This window comes from Nannobrachium achirus, assembly GCF_963921795.1.
Source record: "Nannobrachium achirus genome assembly, chromosome: 16".
Taxonomy (NCBI): Eukaryota; Metazoa; Chordata; class Actinopteri; order Myctophiformes; family Myctophidae; genus Nannobrachium; species Nannobrachium achirus.
In genome coordinates this window covers 17,379,239-17,405,345 of record NC_137823.1, presented here as the reverse complement: position 1 = coordinate 17,405,345, position 26,107 = coordinate 17,379,239, and the positions used below count along the sequence as shown (strand labels likewise).

The following is a 26,107-nucleotide window of genomic DNA, read 5'->3' as shown; positions in this document are numbered from 1 at the left end:
CACAAAGGGATGAAGATACACTAATTAACCTGCCAGTAGGGCTGGGCGATATACAACTTCAAATCAATGTCACGATTATTTCAATCTTCTGACTCATTTACGATCAATGAACGACTATCCAAAATACAAGCCCTAGAAGAAAGACAAGAGAACAGAGAACGGACAACAGAAAACAGCAGTGAAAATACGAGTGCCAAAAACAGATTAAACTACAACGTAGGCAGGTAGTAGAAAGCATTAAGAGATAAAGGTACATGATCTAACAGTGTGTAAACATTAGAAGATGAAGCTACCGTAACTAACCTGCCAGTCTGTCCAGTCAGTGTCGGAGCATTGAGAAGGTAGTCACTAGAGTCACTAACACAGTCTTAAGAATTAAGAGGTCAAGCTACAGTAAGTGACAGTGTTTAGGTATTAAGTGATTAGCGTGCAGTAACTGACTGTGTCTAAGCATTAAGAACATTATCTAACAAGCATTAGAGGACAACCTTGTTTTTTTACAACAAGGGTTCCGAAGGTCGCATTATACCCTGAGAAATCTTGTAGCTTGTCTGACTGTCAGTACAGGAAGTGATGTCAGTGAGTCACAGTGATGTGGTACAGATTGACTCATATATGGGCATAAAAAGGATGTCACGAGACATCACTTCCTGTACTGACAGTCAGACAAGCTACAAGATTTCTCTATGGTCATTCCCAGAAAAAGAAGAAACCTTTTATGCTCATACATGGAGATTTCTGATGTCATAAATCCCAGGCCAAAAATGTGAATGTTAGGGTACCCCCTTATGCCCATATATGGAGATCCAAGGGCATCAAACCAAGGCCCTAACTCACCAAGGCCCTGCTTGGCATTACTTACGTACGTTTTATGCCCATATATGGAGATTCCTATATTGTCAATATTAAGGACATTATTAAGGATATAATATGTTATCAATATTAAGGACATATATGGGAATGCCCATATTTGGTAATGTCCATATATGGGCATGTTTTGACATTACATAACTATCATGAAGGGGTCTCCATATATGAGTAACTGGTCCCATATACATCACTGGCCAGATGGCCAAGAATTGGTGTCACCCTGAGGTCGCAAGTCACCCTGAGGTTGCCTCGCGTAGCCAGGCTTACTCATCTCCGAAGAGAAAAGCCTGGTGACAATAGAAGGCAGAAAGCGTTCAACTTCCGCCGTAGGAATTTCACCGGAAGCTGTATTTTTTCACAGTGCTCCGTCGGTTGCGCTCGCAATAAACAATATACAAACAAAAACATTGATTCAAGCAATGTTACACCTATTAAGAGTGAGTTAAGAGCTACAATCTATTTTAGTTTTTTTCGCTGGGGAATGTAAACAGACCCGCACCGCATGACGTAACGTCCGTTAAACGCAGACTTCCGCTAGAAATCTTGGAACACACCGGAAGGCATATTGTCTACAGGGTGCCCTGAGGTGTCTTACTAGAATTTTAGATTGTAATTAGAGAAGAGAAAAGATGAGTGTTAAAAGGTTTTCATTTACTGCTTTCTATGGTTTTAGCGATTTTAGTATTTTGATTTCAGTGGGTAGGGGCATGCGTACAAGTGGCTATATATGTCTTTTTAGACACAATAAGCCGTCAATGTCTATATCACTATTTACACCAGCCCCCATAAGTCACCTCTGATTGTGGTGCATCTTGGGAATGGGCTTATTGAGTCTAAAAAGACATATTTAGCCTCCCCAAACTGGGGGCATGCATGCAAATCAAAATAGTTAAAATCACTAAAACGATAGAAAGAAGTAAATGAAAACATTTTGACACTCATATTTTCTTTTTCCTAATGACTATCTAAAATATGAACCCTTGTTGTAAAAAACAAAGTTGTCCCTTAACACTTTGTAAGCCACGGGGAGCCCCTTAATGTTAAAACCGTAGTATATCGCACATCCCAGCAAGGAGTCTCAGCCACGCCGTACTTTCCCGGACTTTGTCATTAAAACCGGAATAAATGATTTTGATCCGAAAATCGGCGATCGTCTAACCTTCCCTAGTCACCGCTCGTCCATCGGTGGCTCGTGGCTGCTCTGACATGAAACAGAAGTGACTCTCATGGCCTCTCCTTCTTCAGCCTTCCTTCCTCCCACCCACTTGTTGTTTGGACGTTAGCACTAGCAGAGCTGGAGTGCTAGGTGCTAGGCTATCCAAAGTGGACACATCGACTGTTCAGTCACTCCTGGACTATATGCATGGATCGTTATGCGCGTGGATCGCGCACGCGAAACGCACGGGGAGATCGATGCTCGGCCAAAACCACCACTTTATCCCAACGGAGATCGAGAAAATCACGGTGAGCTAATGACCTGGGGGAAAAAAAAAAAGAAAAAACAACGGCGCTGTCCAAGAAGGAGGGGCGGCGGGCTCATGTTTATAAACATAATATTATGTCTCAGATCACAATACAATAATAGAAATTTCACGGCTAATCTACCAACCACCATTCTATTTCGGACGGCAAAGGGTTAATAGAATGTCACTAGCCTGCCTGCCTGTTAGTCAGTCAGTTAGTCAGTCAGTCCAGGGTCTAAGCATTGCTAGATGAAGGTACAATCACTGCATTAACCCATTAAGACGTGGAATTATTTTATACTTTATATATTGAAAAATAGCATAAGCTTGGTCGTGAAATGGTGTGCAAATCTTTGAATAATCAAAAACTAAAATTTTGCTTTTAGGGGTCCCTGGAACTTAATATTTTGAGAGGTTTGCCTCCTCTGTCTCCCAAATACATATCGTTTTGGGGGTACTTGACATGAAAAGGTTTGAGGACCACTGACTTAGAAACATAGGTTTAAAAAAAAAAAAAAAAAAAAAAGAGAAGAAGAACTTAGAAGGATTTAGAAGGAAGGCACTTATAGAAACGGGTCAAAACATTCAAAGACTTGCACAGATTTTCACAAATACCGAGTGCCGCGCTGCGAGCTCGTATATCTGCTATTTTTCAATAGTTAAAAGCATACAATAATGTTAAAGTGGTTAAAGTCGAACGCGACACATACACGTTCTTCCCGGTATTATTAATGGATCAATAGAATGTCTGACCTGCCTGCCAGTGAGTCTGTCCAGGGTCTAAGCATTAATAGATGAAAGTGCAGTCACTGCATCACTAGATAGGTAGGTAGAGTCACACTGACCTGCCAGTCTGTCCAGTGTGTCTCGGTGCCATCCCGGCTCCAGACCCATGAACACCACCTCCTTCCTGAAGTGGCCAATCCCTGAGAAGGACAGCACCAGGTCCCGCCCGCCCAGCAGCTCAGCCAATGAGGGCTTCAGCTGAGCCAGCGCGGCTGCTGCCCTGCAAAGGAGAAGGAGGGGGCACATCAGCGCACAAGCACGCAAGCACAAACACACGCACACACGTGTACATACATACACAGTATACACCCATCGTCGGTGTCAAGTGGAAAGCTTGTATGTCCAAAACTGTCACTTTTCAGAAAAGATAAATACAATGTTTAATTACAAGCTTGTGTTAATTATTGTCATTGTCTAAATATTGATAAACCCCACAGAAAAGCCAGATCTACAATTAGCTAACAACGCTGTGAGCTTGTAGATATGTTACTTTCCCTACTTTTTGCGTTACAAATTTATTTTATTTTATTTATAAAACAAATAAATATGGAGATACAAGGTTTCTGCCAGACAGCAACGATGTACACACACACACACACACACACACACACACACACACACACACACACACACACACACACACACACACACACACACACACACACACACACACACACACACACACACACATCTATACTATACTCATCTACACACACTCATCTATACTGCCTATACTCATCTGTCTCCCCCTCACATTACATAAGAGTCATTTATAACGGCCGGTACTAATGCAGGGGTCTTCAACGTTTGTTCAGCCCAAGGACCCCTTAGCTGATCAGAGAGATGAAGCAGGGACCCACACCACTACATGTTGTATACATGTTGCAGATTACAAGAGTTTCAGTCAGTTAAATAAACTGACAACACACAAGCGTGTCCACACGTGGACCCTCTTTAGTAACTCTGAGGACAATAAATAGCTTTGACCTTTGTCGTTCAATCAAACCGGGAAGGTTTGTTAGCTCGTAATCTGATTAAAATCAAAGCCCCCAAAAATAGCTGTTGTCACTGTCGACACAAAACAAAACTGATCCCCATCCCTGTTTGTTCTGTGTTGTTGTTACAAAGAAAGGTTTATAGTTCATCATGGCTGTCTAGATGTGAATAAATTAGGATTGGACTATTTTGGGAGCTCGGTTTGTTTTCCTGGAAGGGTGGAGAGGAAAAGATAACGCGATGCAGCAGCAGACGACGGTTCAGCCGTTTCATCCCAATGAATCACTCACAACACTTCAAACAGCATGAACCACTTCAACTTAAAGTCTATTTCACAGACTGGTGTCCCACAGGGCCCTGTACTTGGCCAGCTATTTTTTCCCCCTCCTCTACACCAGTGATACTCAAATCTTTTTCTTTTTTTTTAGACAGAATTAAGTTATCATCTTTAGCCTACTTACATTACTAGTACATGAATATCAATCATCCAGGAAGGGAAAAAAACTGTGCGCTCATTCAGAGCATGAGCCTCAGCAAGCGCTGAAAAGTTGACGCCGAGAACCGGCAATTGGACGGATGCTTTTGCTTCCATCTCATGCAAATTCAATACCACACCACTATGTTTAATTTGACAGAAAACAGTGTCAGTTGTTAAGATCGACAATATGAGACACCAATGAAAGAAAGAAGTTACCAAGTATCATTAACTCTCTTACTGCCAGATTATTTATTTATTTATTGGGTCTGGCGCCATCAAAAAGCGGCTTACCTTTGCAACGTTATAGTAGATTTAGAGACTTTTTTTTCTCCTTTTTTTTTTGCCTTATATTGCCTGGCTGGCTGCGCTTTCGCAGGCCAGCCAGCAGAGGGGGGCGTAATGCCATTAATGTGAATGTGGCCGCTTCCTCTTCCCATACAATGGGAAGACACAAATGCACACACAGCCCCAGGGCCTGAGATAATCAACACGGAAGCAAAATGGTCTCCGTTGATGTCAACGCATAATGGATTTTTAAGAACATCACTGCTCGCGATGTGATTACAGTACACGGCGGCACGACCCCTCATCAGCTTACAGTCATCAGACGAGGTAAACGAACGAGCGCCGTATTGGCCGTCCTCACTCGTTAAAATTGGGGCGAACAGGAACGTTCAAAGCAGAATAAGAGTTAATGTTGTCATTTTATCAACCGTAATGTGGCCCACAGGTTCAGCTATGTGAGTATCCCTGCTCTACACCAAGGGCTCTATTTTGATTGTCTTAAGTACCAGCTCTTATGCCTTAAAGGAGCTATAGTCAACGTTTTCTTGAAAAACGAGTGCTAAAATTAAAATAATGTTTCGAAAATATTTTATAAAAAAATAAGCTTCATATATGTGTTTCTATTCAAAAATGACCACAAAAAGCGTAAAATAATGATAAAATAATAATTTTGGCCATTGTCAGACCGACACTTTGTTTACATTCTAGTCTATTCTTTGATAGTGTTAGACTAGGATGTAAACAAAGTGTCGGCCCGACAATGGCCAAAATGATTATTTTATCATTATGTCACGCTTGTTGTGGTCATTTTTGAATTGAAACACATATATGAAGCATATTTTTTTATAAAATATTTTCGAAACATTATTTTTATTTTAGCATCCGTTTTTCAAGTTTACTATAGCTCCTTTAACTTAACGTCTGTCCATACTGTCTCCAACCACTGAACCTTTCGTCTGAGAATTGAGACATTCCAACGTGCAGCTTTCTGAACTCTAATTCGGGGTAATGCTTTTCAGAAGATGCGAGTGACGTCAAAATAATTTGGTGACCCCCCCTGGGGGTCCCGACCCACAGGTTGAGAACCAGTGTATTATGAAATGCCCCGGGAAAGGGATGCGAGTGATTGCAAGGACAGTTAGTACCGTCTTACTAAAGCCAGGAACAAGACCCCCTGCCCCCCCACATGATGGACGGTGGTATGTGTTGTGATCATGTACACAGGGGGAGGTGGACCTCCTCAGAAGGTCGACAGGGACGATCAGTCCATTCATCATGTTGAGCTGTGCTTTCATTTTTTAACCACACACGTCACAATCAGCAACCATAACATAAATTAACAGTTTTACTACCAGATTTATTATTTATTTATTGGGGCTGGTGCCAGCAAAAAGCAGCTTACCTTTGCAATGTTATAGAAAAAGATCTATTGATTATTTCCAAACGATTCTTTTTCATTGGACCTATTATGTGTACTTAAGCCAAGCTGGCGGCAGAGGGCAGCCTTATGCAAAGAATGAATGTGAAATGGCCCTCCCCTCTTTCCGTCGTTCAGAGCATAGAAATGCAACAGCCAGGAAGTGAATTGGACATCATTGATGTTTACGTGTGGTGGAGATTTGAAAGCAGCATTACGGGAGATGTTTTTACTGTACACACCGACGCGACCCCTCATCAGCTTACAGTCATCAAACAAGGTAAAAGAACGAGCGTTCATATTGGCTTTGAGCCGCGTTCAGAATTGGGAGGAGCGTTAACGTTCGAAACGGTAAAAGAGTTAACACCCTACTTCAGGGGTCTTCAACGTTTTCAGGCCAAGGACCCCTTAGTTGAGAGAGAGAGAGAGCAGAAAGCAGGGACCCCCACAAGCTGTTTTCATATAGTTTTGTCGTTTGACAGCACACTCATCAGTGTATTTTGGATTCATGTCATTTGTGTTTTCATTTAACCACTTGAATAGCCGATGAGGCGTTGTGAGCTTGTAGATCTGCTATTTTTGGCTAAAGTTCTCAGAATATGGATGCTAGGGTTCAAGTGGTTAATATAAAAAAGGAGAAAAAATAGATTTCTATCACACAAAGATTTGAAGGACCACATGTAGTAACTCTGAGGACCCCCTAGGGGTCCCGGACCCCCTGTTGAAGACCCCTGTCCTACTTGATCACACTACCGCGACACACAAAAGCATCAAAAGTACTAGTAGCAGATCCACAAGCTCGAAACGCAGCTCAAACTACACGTTTCCAGCTTGTAGATCTGCATTTTTCTCTGTTTTATTATTACTTTAACCATTATGTTATGCTTTAACTATCTGCTATTTTAGAAAAATTGTGAAAATCTGTGCAAGTCTTTGAATATTTTTGACCCGATTCCATAAATGTTTTCTAAATCCTTCTAAATCAGTGGTTCTCAAACTTTTTTCATGTCAAGGACCCCAAAATAGTATTTGGCTGCAGACCCCCATCACCAAACATGTTGTTCCAGGGACCCCCAGAAGCAGAGATTTGAGTTACAAAAGTTTGCTTTGAAAAATATACATTCAAATATTCAAATATCATTATTTTTCTTTTTTTTTCTTCAAAAATAGCAGATCTACAAGCTCGCATATGCTATTTTTCAATAGCAGACCTGCCAACCCTGGCAAATTTTTTTGAGTACTCGTGCGCGGGCACGCAGCGCCCGCGGTGCAATTTTTGTTGTTTTCCCGCACAAAACAGCGTATATTTTGGGGGGTTCCATGCACCTTTTTGGGTGGGACCTTTACAGTTATGTTAACACAATTTCACACCAGAAATGTAGCACGTTGCATGTCTTGTCTTGACTTACACTAATAGGAGGAGGCAAGATGTTAGAACAACCTTTTAAATAAAAATGCCATTTGGTCTGGAGAAAAAGTAGGCTAGTATTACCAGGCAATACAGTAATGTTGCTTTGGCAATATTGTTGACAAATCTTTAATAAAATATACTAACTGCACTTGCTCAGAGTTAGTTAACAATAGACTAGCAAAACAGTCTCACCACTGTCACCAGTGACTTAATGAATGAACATACATCAACATAATCATGTTATTCAAATAGCAAAATAGCTTTAGATTGTCAGGTAGGCTATTTACCTTTAAATATTTACCTGTGTCTTTGTTAAACATTGTTGATTGAGCAGCCTAAATAAAACCACCTTTCTGAGCATGATTTGCATGAAGTTGAAAGTATTCAACTCATGTAGGTTTCTATTGCATTCATTAATTGATATATAGGCCTACATTGTGTATAGATCACATACCGTCTAGTCTGTATATTCATTCATAGAGGATACAGACTACTCATTGTTAACGTCTCTTAACGTCTTAATGTCTTCATATATTCACAGGTGATAAATAACTTGTTCACCTTTAATGTTTTTTAAGGGTGGACTTTCAAATAGTGGAGAATACATTTATTTTAACAATTATTTAACAATGAATAGCCAATCTAGTATCTACAAGCTCACTACGCGTCGCACGCAACGTGCTGTGAGCTTGTAGATCGTCTAGTCTTGTCAGTTGTCATCATCATCCCAGCTGCTACCAGCGTGAAAGCGCAAACGTCGCGTCCGTCAGCAACACCATGAATGAAGTACAAGCCGAGTGAATTGGACATTGCGCTACGTGGTTAGCAGCTAGCTGCTAGGCTAGTGAAGAAAGTGAAACGGCAAGCGGCAGCTGCAGTCACTGGTACAGAGTTTAGGAGACTGCACATTTGCAGGGAAGGATTGCACTGCATTTCGATCACTTTGCATTCGTTTTTTCCTCTCTTGTAAAGTGCAACCACAATCGTGAGTAGTTTTGCTGCTGCACTAACGTTAGCTCCGTCTGTCTCGAAGGATACTAGCATTCTGATCCTGGATCAGCCTGCCACTGCTGTCGTAGACTCTGCTTTGAGTGGGCGTATCCACCTCGCTCACACACATATACTGCTCTGACACACATGTAGCGAGACGTCACCACAGTCGCTTGAAATGCACACAGCCTGGCCAAATGAACGCTCATGGAACCGTTATAGGAACCGATCATGAAAATATGATGGAACCGGCTCCGGTTCCTCAATTTGCGTAGCAATGAGGGGAAATAGCGTACCTGCGTATTGACACTTAAAATGCGTACTTAGTACGCAAAATGCGTACGGGTTGGCAGGTCTGCAATAGCTAAAGCGTAAAATAATTCCAGGACATAATGGGTTAATTAAAAAGTGGAGAAAAACATAATGGAAAGAATTGAGAGAAATTGTGATAAACCACTTGAGCCCTATTCTATACTCGTATGACGGAATCGCACGGTCAAATTAACTGATCTACTGGTTTGTAGGTAAGCTATTTGTGTGTACTATATCAGTGGTTCTCAACCTTTTCAGGCCGCGACCGCCAAAATAATCACATTTCAACTGGGGACCCCCCACCCTGACGAGCACTTGTGACTGTAGGAGTTGGCATTACATTTAGTTTGACTCGATTGGTTCCATTGTGAAAATTGCGAGGCGTTGTGAGCATGTAGATCTGCTATTTTCATAATTTCTACTTCAAATATTTCACAATTTAACCATATGTGGGTCAGTGACGTGACGCCCCAAAAATGCGTTTTTAAAAAAACTTTAAATTGCAGGCATAAAAGTTATTTACTTTTGTTCTACTCACTCTCAACCTTATGGAAATACATTTTGTTTTTAGATATTTTATTGGAATCAGACTTTATTCAGCAGTTTGTTGTACTTGTGCCTAAAATCGTCATATGGTGTGACATGAAAATAATTGTTCATAAAATGAAAATGGAGTACATCTTTCTTAAGTTACTCACTTTATCAAAGTCCTTTATCATAACTAACCAGTGATCCACTATAGTTTTTTGAAAATTAATTATATCTGTATATTTTTTTCATAATCGACACTCTGTGTGAGGCCCATGTTCATGATCTTACAACATATTTTAAATGTATTCTGTCAAAACTTTATCTAAAATTACACAAATATTTGTGACTCTTCCTGATAATATTCTCTATGTAATCCATAAACATTTTTTTGGTTTAATCATTAATAAAGGTATGATTTTTCACTATTTGGAATGTCACACCAAACGATTTAGTGTCACACCGTATGATCATATCTTCATGTGTCAAAGCAAACTGTGTTTTAACCTACCTATTAGTGAGTACTGAACTTTACTGATTGATTAAACAATTACCCAGGATAACATGGCCTTAATATTTCTGAACAGGATATTATTGTAGGGCTTTAACATGGGATAAGAAAGAATTGTAGTAGTAGATGGATGATGAGGATGTGCACAGGAATGCTACGCACACCTAAGTCTTCTGCCGGCCCACGGCAGAAGGATCCTAAAGAGACAATAAGGCGCATAGCCACACTTGGAGCCAAGGCAACATTTTATTAACACCAATTAGTGGAAACAGAACTCAGCATTCAGGTAAATCCACTCGTCCGAGACAGTTTGCCCTCTTGGCTCCCAAGTTGTGGAATAAACTCCCTGTCGCACTTAGAACAACGGACTCACTCGCTACCTTTCGCCGTGGACTGAAGACTCACCTCTTCAGACTCCACCTAATCCCTTAGCACTACAGTAAAATCAATGACCATACATGAAGCTAATTAACATTTGTTTGTTAGGTTTCTTTAGAACTTGATTATATTGTGTTTTTCTCTAGATAGATATCCATTTACATTGTTATATTGCTGTTAATGTACTGACCTATTATCTTGTTTATTATTGCGATGTTGTATCTGCTTATTGTAAGTCGCTTTGGATTAAAAGCGTCTGCTAAATGCCTAAACTGTAAACTGTCTGCTAAATGCCTAAACTGTAAATTGCTTTTTTCCGAAGTCTCCTGAACTTGAACACAGCATTTTGTGTTGAACAAATGTAATTAGGAATCATGACATTACACCACATCTCCACTAGCTAAAGAGTGCTGGGTTGCGCAACTCCGAAAATAGCTGATCTACAAGCTCTCGCAGCACAACGTGTTGAGAGCTTGTAGATCAGCTATTTTCGCTAGTTTTGTCTCGGGTCCTACCTTAACACTGTCCACTGTCCAGTCCAGTGAGTGAAAGTACAAAAGTATTAGATCAGATTAGATTATACATTTAGACTGTATTGTACATCAGCCAGTCGTATTTGGTGAGGGTAGCAAACCGGCTGCCTTGTTGCGGTTCTGCTATGCCACAGACAACCTCCTGCTCTTCGTAGAAAATGCAGTCTCGCCCCTTTGGCTCCTCTCTCCTTGCTGGGTCATTGTTTAGTTTCTCCCTGTACTTTCTCGTTCTCTCAGCACTTGTCATTTTCCAGCTGACAAAAGAAAATGGAATGTATAGTTTAAGACAAAGAGAAAATATTGTTTAGATTGAAACAATATGTTAAGGTTTCTGTGAAGGGGTTTCTGCTCTGTCTGATGAATTTGAAGTATCACTGAATGAAGCTAAATTACATTTTATGTAAAAATGTTTAAAACAAATGTTTAAATGTACAAAAGAAACATGGAACTTTGTTATTCATTGTTATATCTGTAGTTAAATACAGTATAAATCATATGGTGTGACAATCAAGTCATATGGCGTGACAAGCAGACACGTCACACCATTATGATTAAGTGTCACACCATATTACGTTTTCTGCATTTAGGTTTACCTTGAGGCTACTATGTACACATTAGCATGCTAACAGCATGCTAGCTATAACAAAGCAACCTAGATCTACATGGAAATATGACCAAAACTTCAAATAACTTAAGCTTTTTTTAATGAAAAGGTGTCACACCAACAGACATCCAAAGTGGTGAGTTTGTCAAAGTTTCAACAAGATGGCATTTCATGAAAATGTTAAAATCATAACTCACCTCAGACACCTGTCTTGCAGTTGTGCTGGGAGTGCTGAATAGCCTTACAGAAGAAGGACCTCTCTAGCCAATAGGTGTCCAAATAATTGCCTGTTTAATTTGTCCAAACTAGTGTCACACCAAATGATTTTGGTTTGGGGGACAAAATGTTTTTGATCAGAAATGACTGAAAACATTATGCTTTGACTTTGAAAAGATATAGGCTCACAAATAGACATTTTTTTTGCCTAAATTCATTTTCAAATGATTTTTAGCAATTCTTTTTCTTAGTTTTATTCAAGTTCCCACTTTGAGAAACAAGGTCAGGACAGTCACACCATATGAGTTTTGCCATGTTTGGTTGAAAATTCTGAAGAAATGAGGAATGAAATGTTTTAATCTTGAGTAAGTTCACATAAAGCTTAATGTGCTGCACAATATTCAGAAGGTTTTTGACAAATATATTTTTTATTTATACATGTTTGACACCGAGGACAGCGAAAACGTTACGTCACGTCACCCACCCATGTACTAAAAAGGTCTTAAAAATCCTTAAATTGTATCGTATCCTTATATTGTATGTAAATTGTCATACTCTATCACACTGGCTGTGTCTGGCAACGCAAGACTACCTAAACTCACTTTAGAAATGTGTAGAAATGTGTATACTATACTCTAACTATGCTAGGTGAGAAAACGGTTGAGTGAGAAAACAATTAAAGGGGTACTGTCACCTAAAGGGGTTGAGGGGAAGATTACACAAGATTTCTCTGAAAACGGTCTGAAACAGTCTGAAGCTCATGTCAAAGTGTAATCTGCCCCTCGCCCCCAACAACAGCTGACCAGTACAGTAAGTAGTCATACAGTCAGGCTTGTTTTTTAAGATGATTCTTAAAGTGACAGTAACCCTTTAGGTGACAGGCCCCCTTTATGCGAAACATCTGGGGAGTGGGGACCCCCCCAAAATAATGTGGGGACCCCTGTACTATATATAATGACATGCCCAAAGATAGGGAGGGAGGGCAGGTTTGAAGTGTTTAATTGATTTACTGCTGGACCCTGATGAGGAAGACAGATAGGACAGACAGGAAGGACAGGAGGTTATTTTCAGCCACAGGACAAGTGTCCTCCCGGACACCGGGAAGTGTCCTCCCAGCCAAAAAAGTAAACACTCTCATCGTGTCGCTGTGTGTGTGTGTGTGTGTGTGTGTGTGTGTGTGTGTGTGTGTGTGTGTGTGTGTGTGTGTGTGTGTGTGTGTGTGTGTGCGTGCGTGCGTGCGTGCATGTGTGCGTGCCTGCAATCCCACTCACATGTCTATCTGCTCCTGATTGGCGAGGTGAGTGACCAATAGGGTGATGTGCAGGGTGGGGACCGGGATCATGGCTTTGGCCAATCGGGGCTCTTGCTGAAGCACCGCCTCTTGGATCTCGGCCACGGCTGAGATGATCTGTCATTGGACAATAATATGATCATTTATAAAATCCACACAGACACACACAACCATTTTCATCACAACCACATTAAAAAAAATAATAGCTGATCTACAAGCTCAAAATAGAGGGTATGCGCATGCATAAAGTGAATGGCAAATCGAGTGGCAAATTGAGTGGCAAAGTGAGTGGCAAAGTGAGTTTGACGTTGTTTAATGCAATCAGATAGGACTTTTCTGTTTGGAAGGCCAGAAAGTATTTTACCGCATAACTTCCGGGCATATCGACACATTGTGAGCTTGTGACATTATTGTGCGAAGGGGCATTCATTTACAAAAAAGTAAATGTTAATAAAAGTTGAATTATAGAGATACCAGCTTTCTACCCGATGACAAGAAAATAATATATTATTTATGGAGGGGGATGGAGTGTGTTAATCACCAGCTCATCATCAAGAACATGTCCTTTCCGTTTTAGTCTAGTTTTCTGCAGTTGATTTTATTGATAAAGGATATATATCTTTTTGCGGGCCTTGATGGCGTTGTAATGGAAGATTTGACTCTTGGTTGCATGCTGAAAATAGCCCATCTACAAGCTCACAACGCGTCGCAGCTTGTAGATCTGCTATTTTCAGAGCGCAACAGCCGAGCGCAACCAAACAATAAATGTCTTTTAGATCTCTTCTCCACTAGTCCCTCCCTAGCATTCTAGTAAAGTTTTTATTGACGACATTGTCGACATATTTAGTCTTAGTTGTAGTCATCATAGCTTAGTTTTTATTTAGCTACCGTCAGTGAAAGAATTTAGTCGACGAACACTTTTCATCATAGTTTTATATTTGGGGTGCTTCCCTGAAGTTCTGAACTGCCTTCACTGAATGTGTGTGTGGCAATCTGTGCTTTATTTTATAAATTAGAAATATCTTCTGAAGTTCTGCTGTATTCTATTGCTAGTCTGACCAATTCAAATACTCATATCTTGAAATTATAACTTCTTTTTAGTTTAGAGATCACTTGACTAGCGTTTTGACAACTTTGTCAAATAAAGTGCGTCACCTGTGTGTTGGTGATGGGCAGGGACAACTAAAGCCTGTCACCTGTGTGTTGGGCAGGGACAACTAAAGCGTGTCACCTGTGTGTTGGGCAGGGACAACTAAAGCCTGTCACCTGTGTGCTGGTGATGGGCAGGGACACAAAGTAGTTGGGACGAGGGCTCTGCTTCTTCTTCTTCTTGCTGATTTTCTCGGCGTCCTCCTCGCTCTCCACTCTCCCACCTCCTCCTTCTGCCATCTTCCTCTTCCTCCTCTTCTTCTCTGTGGACTCTGTCTGGACAACTGGAGCGAGAGAGAGAGAGAGAGAGAGAGAGAGAGAGAGAGAGAGAGAGAGAGAGAGAGAGAGAGAGAGAAACAACTGATTACTTACCAGTAAGACTCCCTAATCGGGAGATAAGCGACCGTAGGTCGCTTATCTCCACAAATAGGGCAAAAATGTGTTTTTCCAAAATCTTCCTGATCCATGTTGATGACATGAGTGTAGACATGCTGTGTAGTGATTTTCGTGATTTTAGTACTCTTGGCCCCCAAACTGTGGAATAAACTCCCTGTCACACTTAGAACAACAGACTCACTCCCTAGCTTCCACCGTGGACTGAAGACTCACCTCTTCAGACCCCACCTAAGCCCATAGCACTTACCGTAGCACTCGCCTACCCCTCAATGACCATACATGAAAGCTAGATTTTTTTAGGTTTTATATAAAGCTTTTCATTGATTAGGTGCCTATGTAATTTTTTCTACATTGATATTTCTACAGTATGCATTTGATGTATTGATGTATTACCTTGCTTATTGTAAGTCGCTCTGCTAAATGCCTAAATTGTAAATTGCAGAAATACTAATAATAAAAGTACATGTCTGGTATTAAGAATTTACTTGAGTAAAAGGTACAAAAGCATTGGCATCCAAATGTACTTAAAGCACCAACAAGTAAAAGTACTCAGTATGCAGAGGTCTTCTATTTCATGTTTTCAAAATGTGTCAAATCATTTGAAAATAGACTTCAGCTATTTGACAATAGCCGAAGTCTAAGTATGGCTGAAGTGGTTAATGTATGTTTTGTAATAATATTTAATCTATAAAGTAACTAGTAACTAAAGTTGTCCACAGATTTTAGCAGAGTAAAAGTACTATATTTGCCTCTGAGATGTAGTGGAGTAGAAGTAAAAATGCAAAATACTCCAGTAAAGTAAAAAAAAATCTTTGCTTACTACTTTCCACCAGTGAGAGAACCACAGTGTAATTCAATTAGTGATAATGAACAAACGTCCACACAGTGTTAATTGTTCAGGCCAGCAGTAATGAGCCCAGTCAATCAGCCAGCCGCTATAGTTTATAGATTAGCAGTCAAGACAGCAAATCAATTAGTCGGCCAGTTAATGTCTAGGCACTCCCATCGGTAAAACTATGATCTAACAAGGCCTGCAACAATCGATGATCGTCTGTGCGTGTGTAATGAATTCAAGTGAGAAAAATCTAATTGATGATTAGCTCGACAGCACTTTCACTGTCCATTTAAGCAACTGTATTCAATTAAATACATGCACATTAAATACATGCACAAACACGATCTACAAGCTCGTTGTGAGCTTGTAGATCGTCTATTTTTGTCTAAAGTTCTCAGAATATGGACGCTAGGGTTCAAGTGGTTAATATAAAAAAGAAAAAAGTTTCTATCACTCAAAGATTTGGAGGACCCCCTGTAGTAACTCTGAGGACCCCATAGGGGTCCCGGACCCCCTGTTGAAGACCCTTGCTATAGAGGGTATGTGCACATTTCTAAAGTGACAATTTAAGGACTTTTTAATACCTCTAAAGTGACAAATTAAACGAATAGTCAAAGATTGTCGAATATTAGAGGTAGAAATTGTGAAAATAGACGATCTACATGCTCACAACGCAGCTATTTTCACAATAGAACTTTGTTAAACTAAATGTAATGACTCAACTGTTAGTGCTCGTCAGGGTGGGGGGGTCCCCAGTTAACTCATCTACTGCTTATGACTAGTTTGACAAGTTATATTTGTGTGTCCACTCTGCTTATGACAAGTATGACGAGTTTGAAAAGAAAAAAAAATATCTTCTTTTTTTTTGATTTTTTTTTTTTTTTTTATATATATATTTTTGGACCCCATTAAATCTAGTAAACATGATTTCAATCGCGATTTTGCATGTTCCACCCCCATACAACCCCATCTTTCAACAGGGCAGCCATCTTTGCTTACATAACATGTAAAACATAATGGCTATTATCTCAAGAATGCCTGAACGGATTTCCAATCGGATTGTTTGAAAGCTGTGAACAAACTGCACAAACATGGTGCATGATCTGTGCATGGGCGTGCATGATCTGTGCACGCCTTGAAAAGGTTGAGAACCACAGTTTCAGTGGACATAATGAACCCTGGTTGTACGTACATCCCAGGTCCTTCCACTAGGTGGAGCTGTCATAGTTTCAGTGGACATAATGAACCCTGGTTGTACGTACATCCCAGGTCCTTCCACTAGGTGGAGCTGTCATAGTTTTAGTGGACATAATGAACAGGTTGTACTACATCCCAGGTCCTTCCACTAGGTGGAGCTGTCATAGTTTTAGTGGACATAATGAACAGGTTGTACGTACATCCCAGGTCCTTCCACTAGGTGGAGCTGTCATAGTTTTAGTGGACATAATGAACAGGTTGTACGTACATCCCAGGTCCTTCCACTAGGTGGAGCTGTCATAGTTTTAGTGGACATAATGAACAGGTTGTACGTACATCCCAGGTCCTTCCACTAGGTGGAGCTGTCATAGTTTTAGTGGACATAATGAACAGGTTGTACGTACATCCCAGGTCCTTCCACTAGGTGGAGCTGTCATAGTTTTAGTGGACATAATGAACAGGTTGTACGTACATCCCAGGTCCTTCCACACGGCGGAGCTGGCGAAGGCAAAGGGGAGCTCTGACATCAGACTGTCCAGGCTGGCGGCGGGGGGCGGGGCCGGGGGCGGGGCCTTGCTCTTCATCGTCAGCTTCCTCTTCTCCCTGTTCAGCTTCCTCCTCCTCTTCCGCTCGCTCGCTCTGTCTGGAGCTGCACGCACGCATGCACACACACACGCACACGCATGCACGCGCACACATTTATATTTTTACTCGAGTAAAAATAATTGTGTACTTTTTCCACCACTGAATAGAGGGCACATTGTTATTAAAACCAACGTTTTAAGGTTTCACCTCTTGGCATCTGGGTAAAAACCCATAATGCTTCCGAATACAAGAGGATGTGTTTTGACATTTACTGTAAAGCCATGAGTCACCCCATGGGCTGGCATCGATTCCGCACATTTCCGGGCAGTGACGACTTTAAGGCATACGCCTCCAATAATGGTCTTTTATTAAAACTCTCTCAATAACACATCAGTCTTAAAAAAAAATCTTGCGTCTCTGCGAGCCACTGGGTTCGACTCTCCCTCTCCAGCCTAACAGAAAAACGACATGGCTGCTGGCCCTTTCCATTACAATAAGTATTCCCGGACCCACAGTCATGCATTGGTAACACTGTTCAAAATGTTGGGGTCGTATTGCATTTTGCATTTAGAGTTGTTCCCGATACCGATACCCATATCAGAAAAGCTGAAAATATACTAGGGGTGCGATGATTCAGTTCAAGCCCTCGGTTTTTGGCTCACGGTTTCGGTAGAGTAAAAAAATACAAAATTGTAGTAGTTTGTGTATTTTATTTTGTGTAGTTTCAAAGTTTGTTTTACTTATTAGCAATTAAAAAAAGAAATCTTTTCAGACACATTCCAGTTAACGGTTCACAAAATCAACAGTTCGGTTCAGTTCAACGTTTTGGTGTCATAGTAAAAAAAATAAAAAAAACGTAGAAATATTTTTCGGATTTTTATGTATTAAAAAAAACTTTTTTATTTTTACTTTGAAAAATAGCCAACCTCCAGGGCAGGGGTTTTCAACAGGGGGTCCGGGACCCCTAGGGGGTCCTCAGAGTTACTACAGGGGGTCCTCCAAATCTTTGTGTGATAGAAACTCTTTTCCTCCTTTTTTATATTAATTGAACCCTAGCTTCCATATTCTGAGAACTTCAGCCAAAAACAGCAGATCTACAAGCTCACAACGCCTTGCAGCGCGAGGCGTTGTGAGCTTGTAGATCTGCTATTTTTGGCAAATAGCTTTGGTGTAGAGGGGAAAAAGAGCAGACTAAGTACAGAGTGAAAGGTCAAGTGGTTAAATATCTGAAAACACAAATTGACTTGAATCCAAAATACACTGATGATTGTGCTATCAAACGATGAAACTATATAGACTCTACAGGTTGTGGGGGTCCCTGCTTCATCTCTCTCTCAACTAAGGGGTCCTTGGCCGTTGAAGACCCCTGCTCTAGGGTAGTCATCTGGGGACCCCCTGGGGGGGTCGCCACCCTCTACACCAAACCACTTGTCATGTGTAAATCAGACCGTGAGTCCAGTGACTCCTCCAGAGTTTAAAAGGTACGGGAGCATAACGGTCTCTTTGTTGTTCCTCCAAGCCGCCTGCAGTCATGTTGACGCTCTGTGTATCCATGATGACACAACAGAATGACATAACGCTAGTTCTGCTCGCTCTCAGCCTTCTCTACCGGCTGTGTCATCATCATCATCTGGCTCTGTTTTTCTTTTACCGCGACCCGGTAAATTATTTTAACATGGACTCCAATGGAGGCGCATCCCCGGGATCTAGGGGTGGGCGATATGGTGATAATTATCGTTGAGACGATATGCCTTTTCCACGATATGCCTTTTCAGAGGTATCGTATATATCGTGATACAATCGAAGAAAAAAATCTTGTTTAATCGTTAATTGCGACCGTAAGGTCGCAGTTTAGTTGCGACCGTAAGGTCGCAGTTTAGTATCAAAACCTCCACCGGCCGTCCGTCACGTCACACGTCACACCTTTGCCCTGCTCATATCTCCGCATCAGTATGACATCACACTGCTGACATCAGTATGAACCTTTGTGTACGTTGCTGTGGCAACAGTCTGTTGTTGCTGGTCTGTTAGTGTACGTTAGCAACCACCTTAGCAACCATGGTTTTACCCTAGCAACCAACTGTTTACCATAGCAACCATTTTTTTACCCTAGCAACCAACTGTTTACCATAGCAACCATGTCTTTTTTACCTTAGCAACCAACTGTTTACCATAGCAACCATGTTTTTTACCCTAGCAACCAACTCTTATATTGGTAAAACAAACTTTTGGCCTATTTGTGGAGATAAGCTGGCGATAAGGTCTGAGTCGAAGAAATGCTTCTTTCCTGGCAAGAATTGCCCCTTTATACTGTAGGGCTCGTTTGTGTATTGTATGACATCACGCCACATCATCGGCTGAGGACTGTGTGATGTCATCATATCTCCATATATGGAGACATAAGTTGCTCATGCCCAAATATGGGCTGGTGAGGTCAGACTTAGTGTGATGCGTAGGTTATCTCCATATATGGAGATTCAACTTCAATGAGTAACCATGGCAAACTGTCAACTGCCCGTATGTCTTGATAATTGGTAAAACAAACTTTTGGCCTATTTGTGGAGATAAGCGACCAACGGTCGCTTATTGCGACCGTAAGGTCGCAGTTTAGTATCAAAACCTCCACCGGCCGTCCGTCACGTCCGTCACACGTCACACCTTTGCCCTGCTCATATCTGGGCTCGTTTGTGTATTGTACCAGTAAGACTCCCTAATCGGGAGATAAGCGACCGTTGGTCGCTTATCTCCACAAATAGGCCAAAAGTTTGTTTTACCAATTATTACACTCTATGTGAACATTTACATCAACAAATCCCAAGTACTATGCAGAACGACCCATTTCAAGTTTTTAATGTACAACAATATTTAGAAAATAGGTCTACAAGCTGACAGTCCTCGTCCCTTATATTCCCATAGGTTATATGGAGATCTCAGTGTTTGTCAGTCCTTGTTCATTTATGCCCATATATGGACATCTCTATATCTACTGTAACAGTCCTTGTCCCTTTATGCCCATATATGGAGATCTCTTAACTGTAAGTCCTTGTCCCTTTTATGCCCATATATGGATATTCCTGATGTCATCAGTTTATGAACATATATGGGCTTTCTGATATGCCCATATATGGAGATCTCTTAACTGTAAGCCCTTGTCCCTTTTATGCCCATATATGGATATCCCTGATGTCATCCGTATATGCCCATATATGGGCTTTCTAATATGCCCATATATGGAGATCTCTGTATCTCCATATATGGGTATAAAAGGATACTTCAGGTCTGACATCAGGTTTGTTTATATTGGGTTGCTAGGTTTGACATCACAAACTCTATGGGCCATCTGACCTAGAAATCTATATTTGGGCATAGATGACTCATCGTGACCTCATCACACGTCGACCGCACGTGTGACGTGCGGTCGACCGCACGTGTGACCGACGGACGGCCGGTGGAGGTTTTCATACTAAACTGCGACCTTACGGTCGCAATGACATCACGCCACATCATCGGCTGAGGACTGTGTGATGTCATCATATCTCCATATATGGAGACATAAGTTGCTCATGCCCAAATATGGGCTGGTGAGGTCAGACTTAGTGTGATGCGTAGGTTATCTCCATATATGGAGATTCAACTTCAATGAGTAACCATGGCAAATCACACCGTACACAAATGACCCTTATATAAGACCGGCATTATCTACCGACAGCTGCTATAAGCCAACCCTGGCGATAAGGTCTGAGTCGAAGAAATGCTTCTTTCCTGGCAAGAATTGCCCCTTTATACTGTAGGGCTCGTTTGTGTATTGTATGACATCACGCCACATCATCGGCTGAGGACTGTGTGATGTCATCATATCTCCATATATGGAGACATAAGTTGCTCATGCCCAAATATGGGCTGGTGAGGTCAGACTTAGTGTGATGCGTAGGTTATCTCCATATATGGAGATTCAACTTCAATGAGTAACCATGGCAAACTGTCAACTGCCCGTATGTCTTGATAATTGGTAAAACAAACTTTTGGCCTATTTGTGGAGATAAGCGACCGATTAGGGAGTCTTACTGGTCTCCCGATTAGGGAGTCTTACTGGTATCAAAACCTCCACCGGCCGTCCGTCACGTCACACGTCACACCTTTGCCCTGCTCATATCTCCGCATCAGTATGACATCACACTGCTGACATCAGTATGAACCTTTGTGTACGTTGCTGTGGCAACAGTCTGTTGTTGCTGGTCTGTTAGTGTACGTTAGCAACCACCTTAGCAACCATGGTTTTACCCTAGCAACCAACTGTTTACCCTAGCAACCAACTGTTTACCATAGCAACCAACTGTTTACCATAGCAACCATTTTTTTACCCTAGCAACTAACTGTTTACCATAGCAACCATGTCTTTTTTACCTTAGCAACCAACTGTTTACCATAGCAACCATGTTTTTTACCCTAGCAACCAACTCTTATATTGGTAAAACAAACTTTTGGCCTATTTGTGGAGATAAGCTGGCGATAAGGTCTGAGTCGAAGAAATGCTTCTTTCCTGGCAAGAATTGCCCCTTTATACTGTAGGGCTCGTTTGTGTATTGTATGACATCACGCCACATCATCGGCTGAGGACTGTGTGATGTCATCATATCTCCATATATGGATACATAAGTTGCTCATGCCCAAATATGGGCTGGTGAGGTCAGACTTAGTGTGATGCGTAGGTTATCTCCATATATGGAGATTCAACTTCAATGAGTAACCATGGCAAACTGTCAACTGCCCGTATGTCTTGATAATTGGTAAAACAAACTTTTGGCCTATTTGTGGAGATAAGCGACCAACGGTCGCTTATCTCCCGATTAGGGAGTCTTACTGGTACAGAGATTCATTGCAGAATTCAATTTAAACCTGCATTTTGGTCTAAATCAGTAGTTCTCAAACTTTAAAATGTCAAGGTCTCCACTTAACGGGTCCATTTGGTTTCATTTGTATACTGTCAGAGTTACATACTTGTAAAGTTCAAATTAGACCTCCCAAAAGGAACCCAGAGAGTCTAGTTTTTGTCAAGTAACTTGAAAAATAACCATAAAAACCAATGTGAAAAAGAATCGTGATAAAATCGTGTATCGTGATACAGCTTGGGAAAATATTGTGATATTGTATTTTTCCATATCGCCCACCCCTAGCTCTAATCATGCGGAATATAATCCATGCCATAATCCATATATCAATGTAATGTTACACTAATGCATACATGGGCAACTGGCGGCCCGGGGGCCACATGCGGCCCCCACCTTCACTTAATGCAGCCCGCTGGTTAATACCGGAATACTGATATATTATTGATTTCAGCTGTTACAATTCCTAACATGACCTGCTTTAATTCTGTCAGTCTATCTTAGTAGCTTAGTTTAGTTTAGTTTTAGTTTAGTTACATTTATACAGGTCATACATTCATATAATCATTGTTACAGGTGATCAAAAGGAATAGGCAGAAGCTGAAAGCTTAATGACTAGTATAGTAATATTAAAATGTATGTTTTATGTCCAATGTATTTGTATTTAGGTTCATAAAGTTAACATGAGTATATAACTAAATGTGTTTGAAATTAAATCAAAATTTTACATTTCAGGATTCCAATACAAACATAACAACAAATAATTCAGGATTCCAATTCAAAAGAAGCAAAAATAGCCGATCTACAAGCTCAAAATGCATCGCAGCGCGATGCGTTTTGAGCTTTTAGATCTGCTATTTTTGATTATTTTGTATGAGATACTAGAATGACAAAGTAGGACGTAGCAATATGCAATGTGGCCCTCTGGAGTGAAGGTGGAAATATAGTGGCCCTCGCCATCATCAAAGTTGCCCACCCCTGCCATAATCCATACCATTGCAATGTTACACTAATGTAATGTACAGCCACACGCCACGTCACAGCTCAATCCTCACAAAGAGAGAGAGAGAGAGAGAGAGAGAGAGAGAGAGAGAGAGAGAGAGAGAGAGAGAGAGAGAGAGAGAGAGAGAGATCAGCTTTGGTATCAATGTTGCCAGACTTCATGAGAGAAATACGCAAACAGGTTTATGAAAACAAGCCCAAAAAAGCGACTATAGGCCACATGAGAACTTTAAACCCACTTTGTGAGCTTGTAGATCTGCTATTATATTTAATATTTAAAAAATAGATTAACAACACAAATCTGGTACGGGGGCCCGGGCACAAAATAGTCTCAGTCAACAGACATTGATGGGACAAACAGCCAAATAAACGAATAAATGGTGAGCTAGCTTTGAAAGTATCTCATCAAGTTGAATGGAAGGCTTTACTATATCGTTGCTATTTTTTTTTTTTCGTAAATTAATTCCCTACTTGATCATAATGCATCACACAAAAGCATAATATAAGTATAAGAATCATGAAAAGTACATTTTGGACGTAATGATTTGTTAGTCGGGGATCCACATGCCCAAAAGCGCAAGGAATAGGGTTGAACCTGTGATGTTCTGCCGCACTTTTTATTTCTGTTTTATCTATTAGTTTGGTCATTAAGGTCCACAGAATGAGAGGCCTGCTCTGCCGGAAACATCGCGAAAAAGAGTTATGGCCATTTGTATATTCACTGTCCCATTGACTCCACTACACAGGAAAGGAAATATATTATAAAAAAGAAAAGATGCTGCTTTAAGTAGCATGTGAGGGGTCAAACTGGGGGGTTTTCATGATTCTGAATCCATTGCAAGCATTTGTTTTGCACAAAAAACATTCCTTGGACTAGAGAACGAACCAACAAAAGTGTGAAAAGTGATGACTCATCACTTTTCACACTTTTGTTGGTCGGTTTTCTAGCACAAGTGAGCTTGTATATCTGCTATTTTTCACTGGTTAAAGCATTCAATAATTCTAGGCCTAAATGGGTTAAGACTAAGGGGAAAAAAACATGAAGTGATGTTCCTCACCAGGCAGTGTGGTGGTGGTGGTTGTGGTGGTGCTGGTGGATTCAGTCTCTTGTGTCTTGTTGCTGAGTGGATCTCTCTGGCCAGAGGACATCATCATCACCCTCACATCCTCATCATCCATCCTGCTCTCCTTCCGTCTGTCCAGACCTCCATCCTCCTCACAGGCAGCAGCAGCCACCAGCACCGCCTCACTCGCACACTTGGACAGCTGATGAAGAGAGGATGGGCGATTTACATAACGGATTCATAGCAACAAGTCACACTCACTGACAGAACAAGGGACTTATTATGGAAAGGCCACAATGACTACATAATCGCCTTAACGCTATTATATGACTATCACTGCAATTATGTTTGCATAATCATTTCCTTGTTGGAAGATGTTCATATTAAGGCTGGGACTTTAACTGATTAATTGCGATTCATTAATTACAGAAAATTAACGCGATTAAAAAAAATTACGCATTTTAATCGCACTTAGTTTTTGCACCACTGAACCTTCAGTTTCGGGCATACCGATCATAGCGATGCACCAACCAAGAAGAAACAACAAATGCAAAGGGAGAGGGAGAAGTAGCCGATCAGAGCGCTTTGCGTTGATTCGTACAACAAAATGTGTTTTACTTCAAAAAGAAAATGCTTCTCAGGTCAAATATCGATGGTTGCCCCGGCCCTGGGATCAACAGGTACTCCTAAACATAAAAAAAAAACTGGGGACAAGTGCGTAATAGGGAGCTCGTTCCGGATACCTCAGCATACATTCTCTCTCTCGTCGCACTGTAAATGTTTGGCGACAGGGCACAGATACTGGTTGGAGAAATGCCTTCAGCTCACAAAAGCCTTTCCCCTCGACAACACTAATAGTACCATGGTATAATATCTTTGGCTATCATCTTGGAGTTGGGTGTCAAATCAGTGATCTTTTCTGCCCGTGCATCACAGCGGCGAGGTTTCGTTTCACGGTGAAGTCGGCCATTGCTCTCTGACCGCAAAACATTGATACGCATACTTTGTGTTGTGTTTTATCGTCAGTCTTGACAAAATCATTGCACACGACGGCGCTGCCTTTTTTTAACATCCCTAGTCTCAAGCTTGTAGATCATCTATTTCCACTTAATATTCCACTTAGTATAAGTATAAAGTTATGAAACATGTCAGTAATGTTGTTGTATTGCAGTATGTGTTATATCAGCCCTAGTCAACTTCAAAGCCTTAAAGGGATATTCCACTTTCAAAAAAACGTTTTGTCATTGTATCGTCTAATCAGGCTTTTGGGAACACCCAGGACAGTTTTTGAATTTCTTCATAAAGTATTTAGATATTTGATATTAATTTCCCCCCATTTTCCCCTTCCAGGACCTTCCTATAAAAACCCATTATAACTTCAAACTCTATTTTAACTCATTTAATGCCAGCCTATCACCACTAGAGGGCGCCCAGTGACCAGAGAATAATAGAGATATGCTGGTAATGCATGCCCAAGCCCTGGAGCCATGACTTGCCAGAACACTTTCCTTTGTGCATGTACAGGAAGAGGATGAAGTTAGCTTGAAGTTAGCTATTGGCTACCAAGCATTTTAGATTTAGATTTTCGTCAACTTAGCCATGATTAAACCTTGCACACCTCATGCATGGGAGAAAAAACAGAGAAAATGAGCTCTAAAGATCCTGGATTGCATTGGAGTGGATGGTAAATATCAGCAAATATCGGCAAATATCAACATTTTTGAAAAGAATTTTTTTTTTTCAAAAACGTTTTTCTTTTTTTCTTTTTTTTTATTAAAAAGCCGAACTAGTTCGGGATTGGCACTCCGTGATGCGATAATAAAGCCGAACTAGTTCGGGATAGGCACTCAATGAGTTAACCATGATAGATTCAATTAAAACTCCCGTCCTTTTTTCTGGTGACTCCTGACACCCTCCGAATACG

General features: G+C 40.9%; 1 protein-coding gene across 1 annotated transcript in view; it reads right to left on the bottom strand.

The window, feature by feature from the left end:
* Positions 1-26,107, bottom strand: part of akap7 (A-kinase anchoring protein 7) — a 131,007-nt gene that overhangs the window by 102,740 nt on the left and 2,160 nt on the right. The window contains exons 2-6 of the mRNA XM_080744621.1: positions 24,178-24,385; positions 17,119-17,295; positions 14,336-14,502; positions 13,050-13,186; positions 3,179-3,339 (exon numbers count right to left, since the gene is read on the bottom strand). Coding sequence (XP_080600747.1) covers positions 3,179-3,339; positions 13,050-13,186; positions 14,336-14,502; positions 17,119-17,295; positions 24,178-24,385 — 850 coding nt within the window. The remainder of the gene's footprint in view (positions 1-3,178; positions 3,340-13,049; positions 13,187-14,335; positions 14,503-17,118; positions 17,296-24,177; positions 24,386-26,107) is intronic.